The sequence below is a fragment of the Lactuca serriola genome, chromosome 4 (assembly GCF_051521515.1).
Source record: "Lactuca serriola cultivar US96UC23 chromosome 4, Lser_US96UC23_V15, whole genome shotgun sequence".
Taxonomy (NCBI): Eukaryota; Viridiplantae; Streptophyta; class Magnoliopsida; order Asterales; family Asteraceae; genus Lactuca; species Lactuca serriola.
Genome location: NC_136411.1, coordinates 4918352 through 4938350, shown reverse-complemented (window position 1 = coordinate 4938350; position 19999 = coordinate 4918352). Strand labels below are relative to the sequence as shown.

Below are 19999 nucleotides of genomic sequence, written 5' to 3'. Positions count from 1 at the left end.
GAATAAATCATAATACAATCATATTAGAGGGTATCAACAATAAAGATGATAATAAGAAACGCAGAAAGTGAATAGGGAATACACCGTACAAACTTGAGGGTGTTGGTGGTGATGTTTTTTAATGTTTAGGGTCCAATAAAATAAATCATAAACTTGAGTGGTCTAATTAGAATATTCGCTACTTTAAACACCCGGGACCGTTGGTTACTACAAGCTTACTGCCGGCGCCAAATATTCGTCTTCTTCCCTCTCTTAAAAACTCCTGCAAACATCAGTCGATTTCCGAACTCTCAAACTCCATACACCTCTTCTTCATCAGAGCTCTACTTCTTCACTCCCGGCTGTTCGCCTGAGTATTTTTGTGTTTGATTAATCTGTCTTCTCCGATGGCAGAGGGAATAAATGGATTTTCATCGCCAAGAGCCGACGTTTTTCCGGCAGGACTTCGTGTCCTTGTCGTCGATGATGATCCTACTTGGTTGAAAATTCTAGAGAAGATGCTCAAGAAGTGCTCTTATGAAGGTCTGTTTGTATTTCATCAGCAACTGTTTTTTTTTTTTTTTTGGTTCAATATGATTCGTTTTCGTTCATGTATATATTTGTTCGACTGAATTTGCATGAGGGTTTGTTTTTTATGTATATAACATTACAAAACAATTAAATCAAGCAGAAATACCAGTTTTACTGATTCATATCTGTCATCAAAGTTAAGCTTTGGGTGAACATCGATATCAGGTAAGCTCTGAGATTTAGGGTGTTATTAGTAGAGAAGGCCATGAATGAGTTTAGCTTTTTCAAGCAAGATCATTTTTTTCAGTTGTGAAGTATCAGCCAATTAATAAACAAAGGTCGAAGGTATATAGTACGTTAGTAGGAAGCCTTGGGCATATACAAAATCAACCCCTGTTACATAGTTTGATTGTTCTTTATGAGGTCTATACTTTATACAGAGCCTGGTTAATTCATGATCCAAGTAGAAGACATTGTTAAACAATGGCATGGAGAAGATGATTGATTGTGGTTGTTGTTGTTTCAGTTACTACATGTGGACTAGCAATAGAGGCTCTGGATCTGCTTCGTGAAAGAAAAGATGGGTTTGACATTGTAATTAGTGATGTCAACATGCCTGACATGGATGGTTTCAAGCTTTTGGAGCATGTTGGACTTGAAATGGAGCTTCCTGTCATTAGTCAGTCTCTTTCTTCCCCAATATATTTATATCCAAGATTTATATGCATATACATATATATATTAAAAACCAGAACTGATTATTTCTATGCAGTGATGTCTGTTGATGGGGAAACAAGCAGAGTGATGAGAGGTGTCCAACATGGGGCTTGTGATTATCTTCTGAAGCCAATTCGAATGAAGGAACTAAGAAACATATGGCAGCATGTTTACAGAAAGAAGATACATGAGGTGAGAGATAGTGAAAGCCATGAATGCCTTGAAGAGATTCTGATGATGAGAAATGTATCAGAACAATCTGATGATGGCTACTTGCTTTCTGGGGGTGACATAACACCAGGTAAGAAAAGAAAAGACGCTGAACATAACAATTACAGTGACAAAGACTTCATTGACCATTCTTCAATCAAGAAAGCAAGAGTTGTATGGACAGTCGATCTTCATCAGAAGTTTGTAAAAGCTGTCAATCATATCGGTTTTGAAAGTGAGTCATCAATCATCATAGCACGTACTTTTCTTGAATTTACTTCTTCTGATCATTTGATATAAAAACGTTTGTTTTTTCATGACAGAAGTGGGTCCCAAGAAAATACTTGACCTAATGAACGTGCCATGGTTAACAAGAGAGAATGTTGCAAGCCACTTGCAGGTATTTCTTTAACTCTGGGCTATCAGTTTTTTTTTTTTTTTTTTTTTTTAAGATCTTATCCGGTTCTCTCATAAAGTTTCTTAAAATAGTGCAGAAATATCGTCTCTACTTAACTAGGTTACAAAAAGATGATCTTAAAAGTACAGATTCTATAAAGATGCAACAAAATGAAGGCGTCCAGAATACCAATTCCAGAATCCATGAAGTTGATCTCAAAACCACCACCACCACCACCACTTCATTGCAGACAATAGAATCCAAGAAAGTATTAACCGGTTATGCAGCCAAGGGGCAGGCTCAGCACAACAAGGCCAGCAGTTCAAACATCGGAATCGGAAACAACCACTCCTTCGGTTCAACTCAGTACCCAACATTTAACTCAGTGTTGCCAACTCAGTACTCTTGGGATGGAGGTTTCACAGAAATTCAGTTCAAACAAGAACACAACAACCAACACTTTGAGGTTGAAAATGGGTCGGGACTATTGCCTACTACTGTAATCCAACAACACAACCAAGAAAGAGGAAAAAGGATAGCAAATTCAAACAGTGGAATCAAGTCATCTTTTGGCTCCTCCTCCTACATTAACATTATGCCAACTTTCCAACCTCCAGATCCATGGAGCCTGAAAGATGATCATCATCATCATTCCATTAATAATCTTGATTTATCTTCTATTCTGCTTCAAGGTCAACAACTTTCCTCCTCAACAAATCTTGATATACAAAAGAAAGGAGTAGCCGAGTATAATGATCCAGAGTTCCCTCCAAGCTTATATGATGCACTAAGATTCGACTATGAATATGAATACCCTCCTGACTCATTGGAATATCCAGTAATAGATCAAGGCCTATTCATAGTTTGACATCATCTCATCTCATCTCATTTAAAAACATGATCATATATATGGATGGATGATCCTCTTTGGCAAGAATTTGAGGCGTCCTACAATGGGCAAAAAGAAGAGGCTATTTTGTTTGGGTACATACATTTTTCCTTTGCAACAACGCACTAGATAGAAACTTGTTTTGATAGAATAATAATAATACAAAAAATTATTACAGCACTTAAATGATGTTGAAAGAAGCAATCAACAACAACTTTCAACATTGTTTCTTTGACATAAAAGCCATGGAACTACTTAGTTTTTTTTTATTTATTTCTATGAAATTCTTTGGCTTTGAAGGAGATTGACAGCAAGTATCCTTATGTACTAATCTTGGAGTCGGCTTCCTTCCAATCTTTGGTGAGCAAGGTTGCATTTGTGGAACCTGCATGATTTTTAAAAATATGGTTTTTTTACTGATTAAATAAAAAGCTTTTTTTACTTCATACCACAAACTCATTGATAATTTAATTACCTTCTGAATGCTACTACTTCTTATCACTTTTGTTTCACTTGCAAATGTTTTTGCTTCCAAAGCAGTGCTCCTTCGCAACTTTTTATTGTCATTCGTAGTCTGTACAAGAATATGGATGGAATCTTTATCATAACCAAAAGGTTATATCAGACATTTCACAAACTATGTATCAACTAGAATGTGCAAACCTTCAGTTTAGGTTGAAGATGAATCTTTTCTGTCTCCTTCTTGTTGCCCTTTTCTTCTAGCTTCTGAAAGAACTGTAGTGAGAGAAGCAAGAAAACATCAACAAACATAACAAGAAAAAAAAACATCAAGAACCCAAAAATTTGGTTATCTTTATCTTTACCTCTTTACGTTTTGCTGCACGTTCTTCACTTCTGAAGCTAAATGATGAAGGCACAGTAGAAGAAGAAGAAGAAGATTTTGGTTTCTTTGTACATACACTAGAATGGATGACACGATATATTTTAGAGACATTATTAGGGTATATATCATTTACAGGGATAAAAATTACAAATCCAACAACATCATTGGTTTTATTCCATAAAAATTACCTTTTGTTTTCTGGTGGTGGGAGGACCTGAGAAGCTTTCTTTACCCCGTTGATAGACACCTGGGAATCAAAACAGATGATTCAAATGTGATAATAATAATGAAAATTCAAGAAAAGAAAGCTGAAGGTTACCTTTAGGTTTAGAGGTTGCTGAATAAGTCTATCTTTAGGTTTACTTATAGTTTTTAAGATCCTATTTTTAATTACAGCAGGGGGAAAGTTCATTGACATATGAAGAGATTGTAAAACTGATCTCTTTTTCTCTGTTACATCATTTGCAGCCTTTTTGGGACGAATTGGAGGAGTTGGTGTCTTTCTAGAAGTTTCCTTCTTACTCAAAGAAATTTCAGAACCTTTGTTTATCTTATTTTTATGTTTCTCTAATGAAATATTTTCGCTTGATACTTTCCCTTGTTCCACTTCCACCTGGCAGCGGCTACTTGCCATGTCATCCTCAACATTTCCAAATTGTTCTAGAACTAGGTTAGTAATAGGTGAGCAAACATCTTTACATGATGCTATTTCTATATCTTGTTCATCGATATGTTGTGAGAAAGCTGGAGTAGTGGTAGTAGTAGTAGCAATAGGTTTTGATGACTCGTTTTCTTGTGGTTCATCAATGGGTGAAAGGGTATTGAATCTTGTAGGAGAAATGTTGGCTTGAGGGGAGTGATTTGGAGGTTTGTTTTCTTTTTGAGGTGATTTTGTTTTTGTGGATTTTTTGGATGCGATTTTCTTGTAATGTGCTTCAAAGAAAGCTTTCTTTTCAGCAACAGCACCGGGTCGAGAGTGTTTTTGAACATCTTCTAGGGTTCGATTGTGAGAAAACGAAGACCATTTTTCCCAATCTAATGGTTCAGTCATGAATCGACCAAATGAAATTGATGTGGTTAGGGCTCGTAGAGGGTCACCCTGTGGCACATAAAAAGAACCATATAAACCCTAGAAACACGTTATATAATTAGGGTTTTCTTTAAAACCCAATAAACAGATTAAAGTTGGGGTTTTGAACAAGAAACAGATTAAAGTCTTGACAAAAACCAAGTAATTTCAAGAAAACAAGATACAAACTAGTGGTGGAACTTCAATTTTGGTGACAACAACACATAATCAAAACCCTAATCGGGTTCATATCAAAATGAAAAGCCCTGGAAGTAAAAATCATACAAACTCTAGAAAGCAGAAACAGATTAAAGTTGGGGTTTTGAACAAGATGACAAAGCGTACACATACATAATCGTGACACAAATGAAGAATTTTGAAAAAAAACGAGATGAATGTTATTGCTAAAACTTCAATTTCAGGGACGACAACAGTGCAATTTTGAAAAAAAAATCAAATTTGGATTCAAATAAAAATTGAAAAACAGTTCAATTGGAGAGCATATAAACCCTAGAAACAGATTAGAAATTAGGGTTCTTTATATCATATTCTTGAACTAACTAACCTCTTTGTATTCGCAAGAAGCGAAGAGAGGTTGTGAAACTGAACGCATCAAGCAAGGAGCTGCTTCACCCATTTCCACAGATCTAGAGAGAGAAAGTAATCCCTAGTAAAAGAAAAAGAAAGAAAGAAAGGAAAAACCTTGTTTTTGTGTTTGTAAATCTTGGGTCTAATTAATCCTTGAAATTTGAAGCTTTAAATGGATTGGTTTTTATATTCTGGTGAAGAACACTGTGAAGCTGATGGACATTTCCCCAACGTCTAGTTTTAATTTTCTGGGTTATTTTTGGGATTAATTTAAATGTGGGCCCCACACCTAACACAACGCCCAACGGCTATATCTCTGTCGCACATCATAGAACGTGAAAATTTTTACTCTTGTTTTTAACTTTTTTTAATGTACATCATATAAGTTTGCTATGCATTGATGATCTATATTAATTTAACCTTTTATTATGGAAAAATATATATTTATGTCATGTATTTCAATAATTTCCCTTTTTGTAAATTTGTTAGTGTATATAAAAGTGAATATACCTTTAAGGGTATATAAGCTTAGGTACCCAAACACGTTATAATACGTCATTTTGTTTGATATATTCATTATAATGTTTTTAAACTTCAACCCCTAATTTGATTTACTTTCAAGATTTTCCAATTTTCACTATTATCTTTCTCATATATCATATATTTTTACCGAACACCTACTAATCTATATATATTGTAGCTGAAAATGAATAATATGTAAAAGGAAAATAAATGTGTAATTTATAAAAATCATGAAAGTAAATCAAGTTAGAAGTTAAATTATAAAAACATTAGACAATTAGAATGTATTATATAATACAAAACAACGTAATATAGTGAGTTTGGGTACCTAAGCGTATATACCCTTAAGGGTATATTCACTTTTCCTATATATATATATATATATATATATATATATATATATATATATATATATATATATATATATAGAGAGAGAGAGAGAGAGAGAGAGGTAGGTTCAAATGTTTTTCATATCTATTATGTGCTAGAATGCACCAATAGAAATTTAATATTAATTATATGTATATTAAATGTTATCCATACTTATAACTCATTTTTATGGAAACTAATTAAATTCGTCATTAATGTAAACAATAATATTCTTTTAGAATAAATTCATATCTAGAAGAATGAGAGTGTATTTTAGTAGAATACACTCTCGTTCTTCATATTTTATACAACTTTTTTGTATTTTAAATGATTGAGTCTTGAAACAAAGTACGAACTCATACATAAAAACCTAGATGCAAATTCATTCTGAGAGAATGTTATTGCTGACATTAACGACAGATTTAATTATTTCCATAAAAAGAGAATTATAATTATGGATATCATTTAATATACATATAATTATGGAAATCATTTAATATCTATAATTATTTAATTTACTAAATTTCTATTGGTGCATTCTAGCACACAGTAAATGTAAAAAACACAATAACCTAGCCCTATATATATATATATATATATATATATATATACACACACACACACACACATAATTTCTCTCATCTTAGCTACAGTACCTGACTAGGGTACTGTTCATGGGTTAGTTAGTCCACCAGGGTCACCGCCTATATATATATATATATATATATATATATATATATATATATATATATATATATAGGGTTAGGTTATTTTGTTTTCACTATTTATTGTATGCATGTATGATTGATTCTAGACCAATCATTTTAGTTATTTTAAGAAAGTAATTAATGTATATTACATGTTGAAGATATAATGGGTATTAATTACATCTTCAACATTTAATATGCATTAATTACTTTCTTAAAATAACTAAAATGATTGGTCCATAATCAATCATACATGCACACAATAGATAGTGAAAACATTTGAACCTAACTCTCTCTCTCTCTCTCTCTATATATATATATATATATATATATATATATATATATATATATATATATATATATAATTTCTCTCATCTTAGCTACAGTACCTGACTAGGGTACTGTTCATGGGTTAGTTAGTCCACCAGGGTCACCGCCTCCTTCAATTACCCTTCTGTTCTCACTCTTCGTCTCCACCGTTTCTCGCTTCTTCACTATCGATCCAGACCCGTTTTCTACTTGCTCCAGGTATGTTTTCCCTGCTTGCGTTCTGACCTCCACCGCCTCCTCTCACTTCTGCTGTCGTGCTTTGGAAATCCGGTGGGTAATCTTATCGGCCTCCACTATCCTTAATTCACACCCATCTCCACCGCCTCACAGTAGTCGGTTGGCCGAGGAAGTAGTGAAGCGAAGGAGATGGCCCTGTCTGTAACACTGGTGGCCATGTTGCCACCGCTCCCCTCTTTTACAATTCCTTATCGGCCCATTTGATTCAGAAAGAACGAAGGAGAGGTTTTATTTAACTGTGTTTTTAGGTGACCGCCTCAAATTGAGTAATTTTGTGTTGGGTTTTGAGCAATCTAACACTTCCTAAGTGTGCATGCAACCCTAATAAACCTTGGATCTATGTTTTCTTCTAAAATACATGCAAATAATAATTTCCACTCTTCCTAACTGGCATAGCATAAGGATTATGAATCATAAAAGTACTAGTAGAAATACATACCTTTTGATGATGGTTGATTGTTTGGAGTTTGAGAGCCAAGCACCAATAGTGTGAATGCCTCAAATGGAATCACAAATCACCACAAACACTTGGAAACTTGAGAGAATAGCATACTTTCTTATGAAATCGGCCACCACTAAGTCTCACACAACTAGTGTGCCATTTCTTGCATCATATGCTTCTTTATATAGTGTGCATGGTTAGGGTGAAACCCTAATAACCCATGTCTTTTCCTTTCCAAGGATCCATGGGTTAAAAGCTCCATGGATCATCCATGGACTTTCATATTAGCTTAGCCCATTAACAAATGAGTATTAGCCACACTATATAAAATATAATAGCCCGTAATTTAATCAGTCTTCTTTTTAATCTCTAAATCAATTCATAAGTAATTTAAGACTAAAACTAATTAAATAACATGACTTCATATTAATATATTATAACTTATAATATATTAATAAATCATAAGTATACAATTCTCATAAAATTATCCATAAATCGTTTGGGTGAAGTGCAACCCAAATGGACCATGCCGGGCGGGGTCAAGTATGTACCAAATAAGTTATGGACTTAGACACCTTATCCAACAGACTCCCACTTGGATAAGTCTAATAACTATATTTGCGTATGTTACTTCAGGAACCAACCAGCAATCGTAGCTCTCGAAAACTCTGTTGAACTATGAAGCGCCATTTTAGATAAGTGATCATATAATCCTCTGTTCTCATGATATCATCCGGACAAATACATGGAACAACGTCGTACTTATTGTCCAGCAGTTTGTTTCCCGATTTCTGATTTGTTTGACAAAGAACTTAATCGAACACATCAATTTAGTTCTGACCGGCCGGTACATAGGTCACAACAAAATCATCGAGGGGCCCAGATATCACTTCTATTTCTAGAAGGAACAGATAAACTTCGACTCATATGCTTGTTCTACTACTTGTTGAATTGTACACAAAGGCACGTTTTATAACATCAAGTTACTGATGCGTTTACGTGCAATCAATGCACAACCAACTCATAGGTAACAACTCATATCTCTAGGTTTGAAGATTTATATGATATTACCGTCTCACGATCACTCGAGATAAATTCCATGAAGTGATATAAGTGAGCGTGGGTTTAATCCAATACTCATAACTTATGAGCACTCATGAATGTTGTAGCAACCATTGTTATGACTAAACCCATTTAGCCATCTACAAACTGATTCATGACAGTCTTGATTCATACCTACTTCCTACATATGAACGACTGTGGAGTGTTTAAGTAACTTAGTCATTCGGAAAGAATAACCTAGCTATTTTGGAAGTCAAAACATGCAAAGTGAAACACAATAATAATCGAATCCAATATGGTCTCAGAACCCTTTTGAATATAAATAGAACCACCTTTTATTTATCACCATATTGATTACACATTATTCATTGTATAATGTTTCAAACAATCAACTTAAGACTTGAATAAAAACAACAGTCGTCCCATGCTCCTAGCATGTACACTTTGTTTTTCTAAACAATAGTTATGCCATACTCCAAGTATGCACACTATGTTTGTCTATGATCCTTACATTGTGATGTAGATCAATTGAACATGATTCCAATGATACTCATTTCACAATCCCAAATCCTTATTGTAAATGTGAGAATCCCCGATTCCTATCATTTACCAAAAAAACTGTTAGATTTTAAACTTTTATGCAATGTTCCTCTTGTAATGATTATGCACAAAGTCACCAAAACCTTGTCACCAGTCATTACAGAGTATTCCAAAGAAGGTCAACTTCTATGGAACGGAAGTCTCATATTCAAAGTACATTGCTTTGAACATCCTTCTTGCATTAAGGTTTTCTAATCTTACATAGATTGAATAACTTCCACCTATGGAGACATTTCCATAGTCCCATTTTGACTATCACTTCCGAACAAGAGTTACTTTTTTTCAGAACATGTCAATACGGTCCTTTCCGACAACTTATATCATACTTCCAACTTTCCCTGAGCAAACAATCTTTGGCGAACCTCATATTGTCCTCGACAATTGCTTAATCACTTTAGTCATATCCAGTTCTAGACTTTTCCCTTCTAAATACCACGAGCATTTGGAAAATTTAGAAAGGATGAATATTATAGCACATGAAATCGATCCTATATCCGAAGCATATGGGACACGATTCATGATGTCTCACATAAAGACATGATACTAGACCAGTCTTTTGCTACAATATTTTTTTATTTGCCATGTTTTCAAAATTTAACTATGAAGAGGGATGCCGTAGTCATAATTGAATTTTGAGAACGCAATATATATAGAATTTCCTTAAGTCGAACCATTCAGACATAAAATTCATATATATGTCCTTGACTAAAGATGATTAAAATCTCAATCTAAGCTTCTAGAATTAAAATGAAGTATAATTTCCTCTCCCTTAATTATAGCAAAACAACTTTTCAACCCCTGCAACTTCACGAATTGAAACTTTGTTTTCTATAATTAACATTGCTAACTTGCAACACTAAACGTAATAATCATGCTCCCACTAACATGATGATTATCAGCATAACACTTATGCTCCCACTAGCTCTGACATATTTCCAGAAATCTGTTGGACTTCTGAAATTTAGATTCATACACCCTTTCTTAGATAGCTCACATGTGTGTCTAAGCAATTTCAAGAACTATGAAAAGGGATGCCGTAATCATAGTCTCAATTTCTTAGACCTTTGTCATTTCTCACAAGTCCATGTTAGTGTGCCGGTTAACCACACACGCTCCACTAACGACTTTTGAAAATGCAAATAACACAATTGATATCTACGTAAAATCTACTTAGTGAAAGCGTTTCCTCACCATCATTTTCATGAATCGGAGAGAAACCTTATGACACTTAGATTTTATAGTGTATGAGTTCCTATCCATGTGAATTTGTCAAAACCATCATCACAAGATAAGGTTAGTGACAAATTCAGCCTTACATGAATTAAACTTGTTTAATCTTAGTTTCTTGTCACCTTGGTAGCACAAGGCCCACCAATGCTTCCAAGTTGAACTCTGATAACTCACATGCAAATTCAACTTATTTGAAGTAGGTACATAAATAAGAATTATGTCAACACGATAGGTTGCAAACCTTAAGTCGTGTGCTAGTGATAAATTACAGGTTTTACTCTTGATTAAATCTTGAAACTCTTTCAGGATTTTTAAGGCTCCCACTGTCCCCTTGACATATAAGTTTCCCCAGTCAAGAACCATTCCTTGACAAAACAAATATTCAAGGGACAATGCGGATTCTTATCAAGACTAACACTTCACACAATTGGTCTTAGTTGGTCTTTGTCTCATCCAAGACATCACAACTTACCAATCTCAAATGTACAAGAGTAGAAAACATTTTACTCTTACATTTGACTAGTGTTAATAAATCTTCCTTTATGTCACTCAAAGTTACAATCTTGGAGTATGACTCTAAGAATTGTTTTGGAACGAAGTATGACTCATCTTCTTGATTTTAACCAATCCAACAATTCATGACCTCTCTTCTTAGCTATAACAATGCACTAAGACGTCCTTAGAGTATGAATTTGTGATATGGTTTCATAATCATTAAGATGATCATGAAATACGATACTAAAGTACTCTCCCATCCTTTCAGATTTGAGAAACTTTTATCTTTCTGCCTAATTTGATTCTTCTCATTTGTTTTGTCATACATTGTAACCTTTCCAATGTTACAGAATTATACTTAACTTCATAAGTATAATCATATTTACTAATCTTTAGTAAATCATGACAAATCAATCTTTGTGGTGGACCTTGACCCGCGCACATCCAGTGTACCTAATTCCTTAGTCCTTCAATTGACTCACATATACATGTGATCAAAGAATTAGTCTTAATTTTCAAAGATGAAAATTCTCATTCATCATACAATACAACTTGTATGATTCCAAGTTTCTATCCAATTGAAACTTGGGTGATGAAAAACTTTCTTCATTTGGTAAATTCAGACACTACCACAAATGAAAAAATCAAATCCACTTTCCAATATTGCTATTACTGGAAACATATAAGCAACAATTTTCCACAGATGCCATTGTAAGGATATTTTTAAAATAAATAAAATTAAAACCCTTTTTTTTTCTTTTATTTTAAAACTTAGCGGAAAAACTTATCCTTACAATCCACATGAAAACCTTGTTGTTATGTATTCATAAGCAATATATATTATAACTCTTAAGCAACAGCTCAAAATTCTGATTGCCGAACCATGCGATCGAAACCCACCTTCGCAATCAGAATCAACATATACTTACTTTAAGCTTCCTATCTTTTCTTTGATTCTTAAAAACATCAGCATGTGACCCATTCACATTATGTAATAAGAATCTCCAAATAGGAACTTAATAGAGTTAGATAGTGGACTTTACCCGAAGTAGAGTCAAACCTCTTGACTTGATCAACCTTATGACCTTTCAGGTGAATAGGGCAGCTTCGCAACCAATGCCCCTTCCTTTGGCAACAAAACACATGGACCCTTTGGTAATGGCACATGAGACTATCTCATACTTAGCCTTTCTCTTTACCATTTGGTCAACCGAGTTGACTATAGCCGATCCCTTTCCATTGGGAAGAGAAATGTCTTTCTAGATATCTAATGCTACCATTGTCAATGTCCATTTAAGACTTGGGAAGTTGTTCTTTTAATCAAATTTGCTTTACTGGTGTTCCAAATCATTGCTGATTCCACAACACCAAGCAAATAGATAACATCATTAAGGGTCATGGCATAGTCTGCCTCATAGTAGTCCCAAAGAGACTCACTATGTTACTAAGAAAGTGATTGAACATCCAACTTTCACGAGACTTTGACACCCAACTCTCCCGGCTTGTGAATATGTGACTTTATCTCCAAGATGTGAGCACACATAGACTATGCTTGCCAATAGGGATTGAGTGACTTTAAACTTTTCAAGAACTTGTGGGTGAGGGAGAATAATTGGAGGAGGTGGAGGAAGTGAAGCATGATGTTGAGGGACACCATCTTCAATAGATTTGGGAAGATCATAGTTGTCTGAACCAGACATCTATAATGGGAGAAAATCAAGTTAGTTGATTCAAAGTCCTTAATATAACACCCAATATGAAATATTAAGGCTAGGACCCAACACAATATTTTATGATTTGGAAGAGGGATGCCGTAATCCAAGCTATAAAATATTTGAAGGTAGGCGAATGACGATTCACCAATTTCCACCATGAAAAACGAGATAATTTATTAGGTTTTAATTGGATTTGAAATTCCTAGATCTTTTGAGATTCATTGAACTTTTCAATGGCATGTTTCAATCTCGAGTGTGCCCCCTCAAATTTTGTGACTGGGATGCCGAGGATCACAAAACAAGGTGTGAATAACCATACCAATTCACTTGGTACCCTTAATATTATCACCCAATCAATGTGTCGGTTAACCACACATGCTCCATTGATCTATGACAAACATTAAGTCACCCTTCGTGATCTTTACTAGTCCAAGTTAGTGTGTCGGTTAACCACACACGCTCCACCAACGACTTGGTAAGGTACAAAGTGTGAATTCCATGGGCTAGCACCAAATTCACATTTTTCCTAAAGTAACTAAGATTGGGAATTAAATAAAACATTTAGTTACTTTATAATAATCATTATACTTTTAATGAGAATTTAAATTCATTGTCCTACCCGTTTGGCTAACGACCCTCCACCAGTCAAGCAAGCGGTGGGTGAGAGTGGACACCCATTAAGTTGTCATTTTATAGGCAACAACCTTATACCCACCTTATAGACCGGCTTCGTGAATGAGGCCTACTAACGGTAAAACGACTTGTTCTTATACATATATATAGTAATTAACCATTAATCTTACAATAGTATAAGGGTAGAATTTTAACTTTTAAAACTTCTAGGGTATGGAATTAAAGTTTGTGTGAGACTTTACAAATTCCAAAACTTGAGGACAAGTTTTGAACAATTCATAAACTTTTGGATATTCATAACTTATGAGTTTTAATTAAGTGTTTAAAACTTTTAATGAATTGTCTCTTGGAAATCCATAACTTGAGGACAAGTTATGAAGTCCATAAAAGCATTTATTAGAAAAAACTCTTCAAAAGTGTAACTTATGACTTCTTAAAAAAAATTAAAAGAAAAAAACTTTTGGAATTCCATACCTTGAGGACAAATTATGAATTTCATTAAAACACATTAAGATCAAAAATTAACTAACAAACAATTTGCAAATAATTCCTATGATCTAACAAAACTGATATGAACATGAACATCCACATCAACAATTTCAAGAATCATATGAACACATATAAACTTGAAATTTTGATTATAACTTTGAAATTGGTCCACCATCATCATTACCACATCAAAAACAGGTTTTATGAGTCCAAAACAGTTTAAGGTAATGATTCTAGACTAATTCCAGCACCAAAACTCGAAGATATGCTGTCTGGGGTTCCAACTCGTCGAGTGCATGAACCAACTCGCCGAGTTGGATGAATTTTGTCTTGGACTCGTTAAGTCCCTTCATGGACTCGGCGAGTCTGCTGTGCAGACAACACATAAACTTCGATTTTCAGCAATTTGCATCAAGTATTCAAGAAAACAAGTCTAGGCTCTGATACCACTGTTGGGTTTTGAGCAATCTAACACTTCCTAAGTGTGCATGCAACCCTAATAAACCTTGGATCTATGTTTTCTTCTAAAATACATGCAAATAATAATTTCCAAGGTTTCTTCCTAACTGGCATAGCATAAGGATTATGAATCATAAAAGTACTAGTAGAAATACATACCTTTTGATGATGGTTGATTGTTTGGAGTTTGAGAGCCAAGCACCAATAGTGTGAATGCCTCAAATGGAATCACAAATCACCACAAACACTTGGAAACTTGATAGAATAGCATACTTTCTTATGAAATCGGCCACCACTAAGTCTCACACAACTAGTGTGCCATTTCTTGCATCATATGCTTCTTTATATAGTGTGCATGGTTAGGGTGAAACCCTAATAACCCATGTCTTTTCCTTTCCAAGGATCCATGGGTTAAAAGCTCCATGGATCATCCATGGACTTTCATATTAGCTTAGCCCATTAACAAATGAGTATTAGCCACACTATATAAAATATAATAGCCCATAATTTAATCAGTCTTCTTTTTAATCTCTAAATTAATTCATAATTAATTTAAGACTAAAACTAATTAAATAACATGACTTCATATTAATATATTATAACTTATAATATATTAATAAATCATAAGCATACAATTCTCATAAAATTATCCATAAATCGTTTGGGTGAAGTGCAACCCAAATGGACCATGCCGGGCCGGGTCAAGTATATACCAAATAAGTTATGGACTTAGACACCTTATCCAACATTCTGTTCTTCAAGATTGTGTGTATTTTGAACGACTGGAAAAGAACGCCCAAGATGAGAGACTGGGCATTGTCAACTAACGAGGTACCCACGTTGCTCTCTTTGTTGCTTCCTGTTCCTGCTACTTACCCTAATTGCACCCTATAGGTATGGTTTGATTGTTTCTAATGCTATCTATCTTCCAAACTCGATTTTCCTCGATGTTACGTCTTCCACAGATCCTCCAATTTCTTTCGACGACAACAACTCAGTCCGTCCAACTCCTTCGGCATATGAGTTCGAGTCAGGTGGGGAAGCAACGCATGAGGTATGTGGGGAGGTCCTCCAATCATTTCAATTTTTCTACATACGATACACTTAAATTGGAAGTCAATTTTTTTAAGTGTGGTTTAGGTTAAATTGGTTGTGCCCCCAAAGATTTCATGAAGACTAAGATTGATGAAATCAATCTTCTGATTACTTCAGTTTGAACCAAATTTCTTAAAATCTCATAGTAACTTCTGACTTTTATTGAATGCACATCCTTTATCTAATCTTTACTCAAATTTTTTAGGTTTTCTACAACAAGTTGTCTTACTGTCGATGGATTGAAATGGTTATCGAGGCTTTCTCATGAAGTTGAATATGATGATTCTTTTCCTATATAAAGAAAGGTAAAATACCCTTCCTAACCCCAACCTTGCATAATAACTAGACGAACAGTCGAATCATTGATGAAAAAAGGTTACAAATTGAACAAATGATAAAAGGGTAAACATGGAAAACTATAATACAAATTGTTATATAGATTCAAGATTCTGATGATTTCAAAAAGAGTAGTGAGTAGCATGAATTGATTGCCTATCATAAAATGTGTAAGAACTTCCCTTGCATTATTGAGAGATTACATATTGAAAAAATCAGAATAAGGATTTTCGGATTTTCAAATTATAACTTGAAATGATATGGCGCATATATTATCAAGAAAAATGTGAACCTTTTTGTCATTTCATGGATTAGATTTTTATGTTCAATCATAATTGGGTTATTCAAATATATAAGCTTTGATTCTGCATCATAAAGATCCTTACAAGTAAACTAGTGTTGATTTCTATCCACGGAGTTCCTATATTTGGCTATATGGAAGCATACTAGGTATGCCTTGATTATAGATGACATTATTTTAATTCGTCCAATTAACATAAGAATAGGTACATAATTACTAACAGGAAGTTGATGAAACATAACGAATTCACATTTAGAGTAAAAGGAGATCACATCTTACTTCCACTTCAAAAGGGGGTATCAGAATCAGTTATAACATTACAAGATGAAGTTTTCAAATGCTCATTCAACTTTGCTTTCTATCCATCATGTGCTCCGGAATGCAAATTCTAAAAATGAAAATTATGGCCTTTTGACAATTTTGTCAAAATAATCTATTTAAGATAATTTTGACAATTATGCCCTTTTCACAAATTTGTCCCATTATTATAAAATCATTGTGTTGATGTGTTGCTGAATGTGAATTATTGATTTAAATCTTTCTATGTCTTATGGAAATGGCAGACTCAATAACCATGAGGAAAAGGCTGTTATGGTTAATGGAGTTACAAGAATGGTTACTCTTTCTTTAATGGCTTTCCTTTCCATGATATATGTATATATGTATAATTTTAGTTCTTATCAAGTAACAGGCGTAAATGACACATTCATCTTTCACTTCCAAATTGTATCAAGCCATCTGAGCAGGCACACCAAAGTAGACTCTTATTGGGGACAAAATGTTGGTGCTTTGGTTGAAGAATGGTTTTCAACTTCAAGTTTTATGTTTTTTCTTCTAATTTTATTTGGATACAAATAGATGTGAAATGTCTTTGGATCCAAATTTTTTTGGGTTTATCATTACTTCTTCGTTTCAAATGATCAGGTTTGATTCGTTTGAAATGATCAAAGTACACTTCCAATATATTATACTTTTTGGTTAGTGAATTTTCTTGGCTTATTATTTGTTGTTTTTCTTATAGGTAGAAATTGAGCTTTTTTCCTCTTTTGTACATCTTTCAACTGCAAAGATGTTAGCTTCAATATATCTAGCAGAAAGATTCGAATGAATACCGCGTATGTAATCCAAAACATTGTTGTTATTTGGAAAAGTTTTGCCTTTGTTTTACTAAATATGTTCCATTTTTGTTTCACCACAGGTTCCACGGTACTGCTAAGTTTCTATTCGGTTATATTATTCATTTTCCAAAGGTTGCATCATCATGGATAAGGTTTGTCATACCTATCTGTCGAAATATAATGAACAACAATCCATTATTTTTATTATTTCAATGATTTTATCCAAGCTTTATCAGGAAAAAGATAAGATGCTCATTTTTGTTGATTTTCTTTTTGTAGGATTTCGTTGAAGAGAGTGTTAAATAATACTATATATGATTCTTCTTCTGATAATTAGGGTCGGGGGTTAAATCCCATAAGAACAGAAGTCCCAAACTTTTATTCCACTCCATTTAAAGGAGAGGAAAATAAGGTATACAAGTGAGTTGGAGAGAAAAGTACAAACCCCTCAAAATGAGGCAACAACACTGTCCACCCAAGTCACAATGCTCCAGGTATGTACAAAAGACGTAAATACCCTCATCATCGAAATTAGTCCTAGAAAAAACTTGTCATGTCCACTGTAACAACATAGCCTTAATAATAACTAAAAAATTCTGATTACTGGCCAATTTTGACTTAATGGACTTAAATGTGGTACTTGATTGTAATAAAAAAGACACTAAATACTTTTGAACGAATAATAAAAATAGAAAAAAAAGACATGAAATTTGATATAATTTACTATATAGTTAATTATTACTTTTTGTGATACAACGGAATACAAGTGGCCTAACTTATAAGAACAAAGAGCTCAAGATGCGGTTACAAGCCATGGAACAACAAGCAAAACTCAGAAATGGTAATTATCATAATTAACATATGTTGATTTTCATTTTGTATATTTAATAAATTGGATTAGTTAGTTAAAAAAAAATAATCGAAACGAAATGAAAGTAAGATCCTATAGTAAACAAACAAATGAAAGCATGTTGCTATTTTTTTCATTCATCCTTATTAATCTTTGTAAACTTATATTACTTTGTCTTTAAATGATTCCCTTCCTACATGATGTAGATGCCACCTTATAAAAAAATTGTTCATGTAAGCAAATTAAACTTCCTAACCGCGTTTTATAGATTTGTAATGGCTGAAACAAAAAAAAACTATATACCCATGGCTTTTATACAAATCATTTTTCCATATTACTTTTTAGGTTTAAGCTTGATGATGTAATGTTTTTTGTGTACTTTTCCCTTTTCTATCTTAAGTATTTATGTTCCTAAGTGGTGTAGTTCTTTTTTCTCTCTGAACAGGATATTGTTGTTGATGTTGATATGTTTCATGGAACTCCTGGCATAATATTCTGTTTTTGAAGATCATTAATTGAATAACTTCTTTATATTTGATTCCATCAGCAGCACAACTCCTCATGACAACGGAATCGGAATCAACTCAGCACTACTCCTTAAAGAAGATTTTAAGCCATAGATTGGAAGGAAATAGGATGTGGAAATAGAGCACCCTATACTAAAAATAATGTAATGTATCACATTCTCTACTTCTTTTACTATTTATTCCATCATATACTGAAACTCAATTAGCACCACCACATCCATCCATGTGTAGATGTTTGTTGATCCTTCATCGATTTCAATCCAATTGATGTTCCAAGGGGATGGATTTGGAATTTTACAGTGTCCAGAATTACAAAAATATAGTCAGAATAGGACTTCCGACTGGGAAACCATATCGAAACCTTTTGACCCCCGCGTAGCGGGGGTAACCTCTCTAGTTCAAATTAATCCAACCAATTTATTAAAAAATAATTACATTTATAATTAACTTTTATTATTATTATTCAGAAGATTAGAAAAAAGTTTATACATTTTTTAAGCTATGATTTTGTTATTTTTATATTATGATCATCCAAAAATATAAAAATATGTGTTTTTCTTTGCTAATTGAAACATAATTTTTTATTTATAAGTTTTGGTTGAAAAATTAAAAAGAAAAAACAAATGGAATAATTGATGTGTCGGTGACCTTTAGTGTTACAGTACGACAAGATAAGATGTGATAGAAAATTTTGATTGGTCATGAAAAACTGAACATGACTATTTATTTAATGTTTGGTAAAACGAAAAGGGTTATTGAGATGGAGGCACAATGAAGTTTTTCTTATGGTTTTAAAATGTCCTTAAAGTAAATTTTGTATCTTAGACCTCATTAAAGTGGAAAACTACGTGTCATTTACATGCTTTTGGAAGAAGCGAAGAGATCACCCAGTAATTAACTGTGATGTGGACTTTTGACCTCCTATTTGTTCAATTAAAAGACATGTTAGCAATAACACGTCGTCTTTGTTTTAAAATAACTGTTCGAAAAAGCTACCTTTGTTGGAATGCATCTTGAGGAGTGTTGCACCTTTCTAGAAAGGTTTACCGGAGAAACTTTTGAGAAACTTTACTATGTAGCACGTAATGAAAGTTTGGAAAATGATCTTAGGGTTATAGACAACGAGTTCGACTATGTTATTTTTATGGATGCAACTTATCAAGCCACAAAAATGCCAATAGACCTTTATTTAGATCATATTGGGATGGATTTGAGGACTGGTTGGAAGAAGAAAGTGATGAAAGTGGTTCAACAATCT

The 19999-nt window shown here is 33.6% G+C and overlaps 2 protein-coding genes across 5 annotated transcripts; one reads left to right on the top strand and one right to left on the bottom strand.

Moving 5' to 3' along the window:
* Positions 1–215: 215 nt before the first annotated feature.
* On the top strand, positions 216–4471 carry LOC145100938 (two-component response regulator ARR14-like). 4 transcript variants are annotated; one of them, XM_079038083.1, is made up of 5 exons: positions 216–522; positions 1037–1189; positions 1283–1672; positions 1764–1837; positions 1932–4471. In XM_079038083.1, the coding sequence occupies exons 1-5, from the start codon at positions 387–389 to the stop codon at positions 2700–2702; spliced, it is 1524 nt and encodes a 507-aa protein (XP_078894209.1). In that variant the 5' UTR covers positions 216–386; the 3' UTR covers positions 2703–4471. The 4 variants fall into 4 exon arrangements, with proteins under 4 accessions (XP_078894209.1, XP_078894207.1, XP_078894208.1 ...); XM_079038081.1 differs by having other exon boundaries at positions 1914–4471; XM_079038082.1 differs by having other exon boundaries at positions 1761–1837.
* LOC145100941 (TPX2 (targeting protein for Xklp2) protein family) lies at positions 2850–5416 on the bottom strand. Its single transcript, XM_079038085.1, has 7 exons — positions 5202–5416; positions 3887–4666; positions 3756–3814; positions 3548–3644; positions 3387–3458; positions 3199–3297; positions 2850–3108 (listed from the first exon to the last, which is right to left on the bottom strand). The coding sequence occupies exons 1-7, from the start codon at positions 5271–5273 to the stop codon at positions 2941–2943; spliced, it is 1347 nt and encodes a 448-aa protein (XP_078894211.1). The 5' UTR covers positions 5274–5416; the 3' UTR covers positions 2850–2940.
* Positions 5417–19999: the final 14583 nt, after the last annotated feature.

Coding starts and splice junctions, on each gene's coding strand:
- LOC145100938 (XM_079038080.1), top strand. CDS start 387: ATGGCAGAGGGAATAAATGGATTTTCATCGCCAAGAGCCGACGTTTTT. Junction 1,190..1,282: donor AATGGAGCTTCCTGTCATTA/GTCAGTCTCTTT, acceptor ATTTCTATGCAG/TGATGTCTGTTGATGGGGAA. Junction 1,838..1,913: donor ATGTTGCAAGCCACTTGCAG/GTATTTCTTTAA, acceptor TCTCTCATAAAG/TTTCTTAAAATAGTGCAGAA.
- LOC145100941 (XM_079038085.1), bottom strand. CDS start 5,273: ATGGGTGAAGCAGCTCCTTGCTTGATGCGTTCAGTTTCACAACCTCTC. Junction 3,459..3,547: donor GTGCAGCAAAACGTAAAGAG/GTAAAGATAAAG, acceptor CTCTCACTACAG/TTCTTTCAGAAGCTAGAAGA. Junction 3,109..3,198: donor GAAGTAGTAGCATTCAGAAG/GTAATTAAATTA, acceptor AAAATCATGCAG/GTTCCACAAATGCAACCTTG.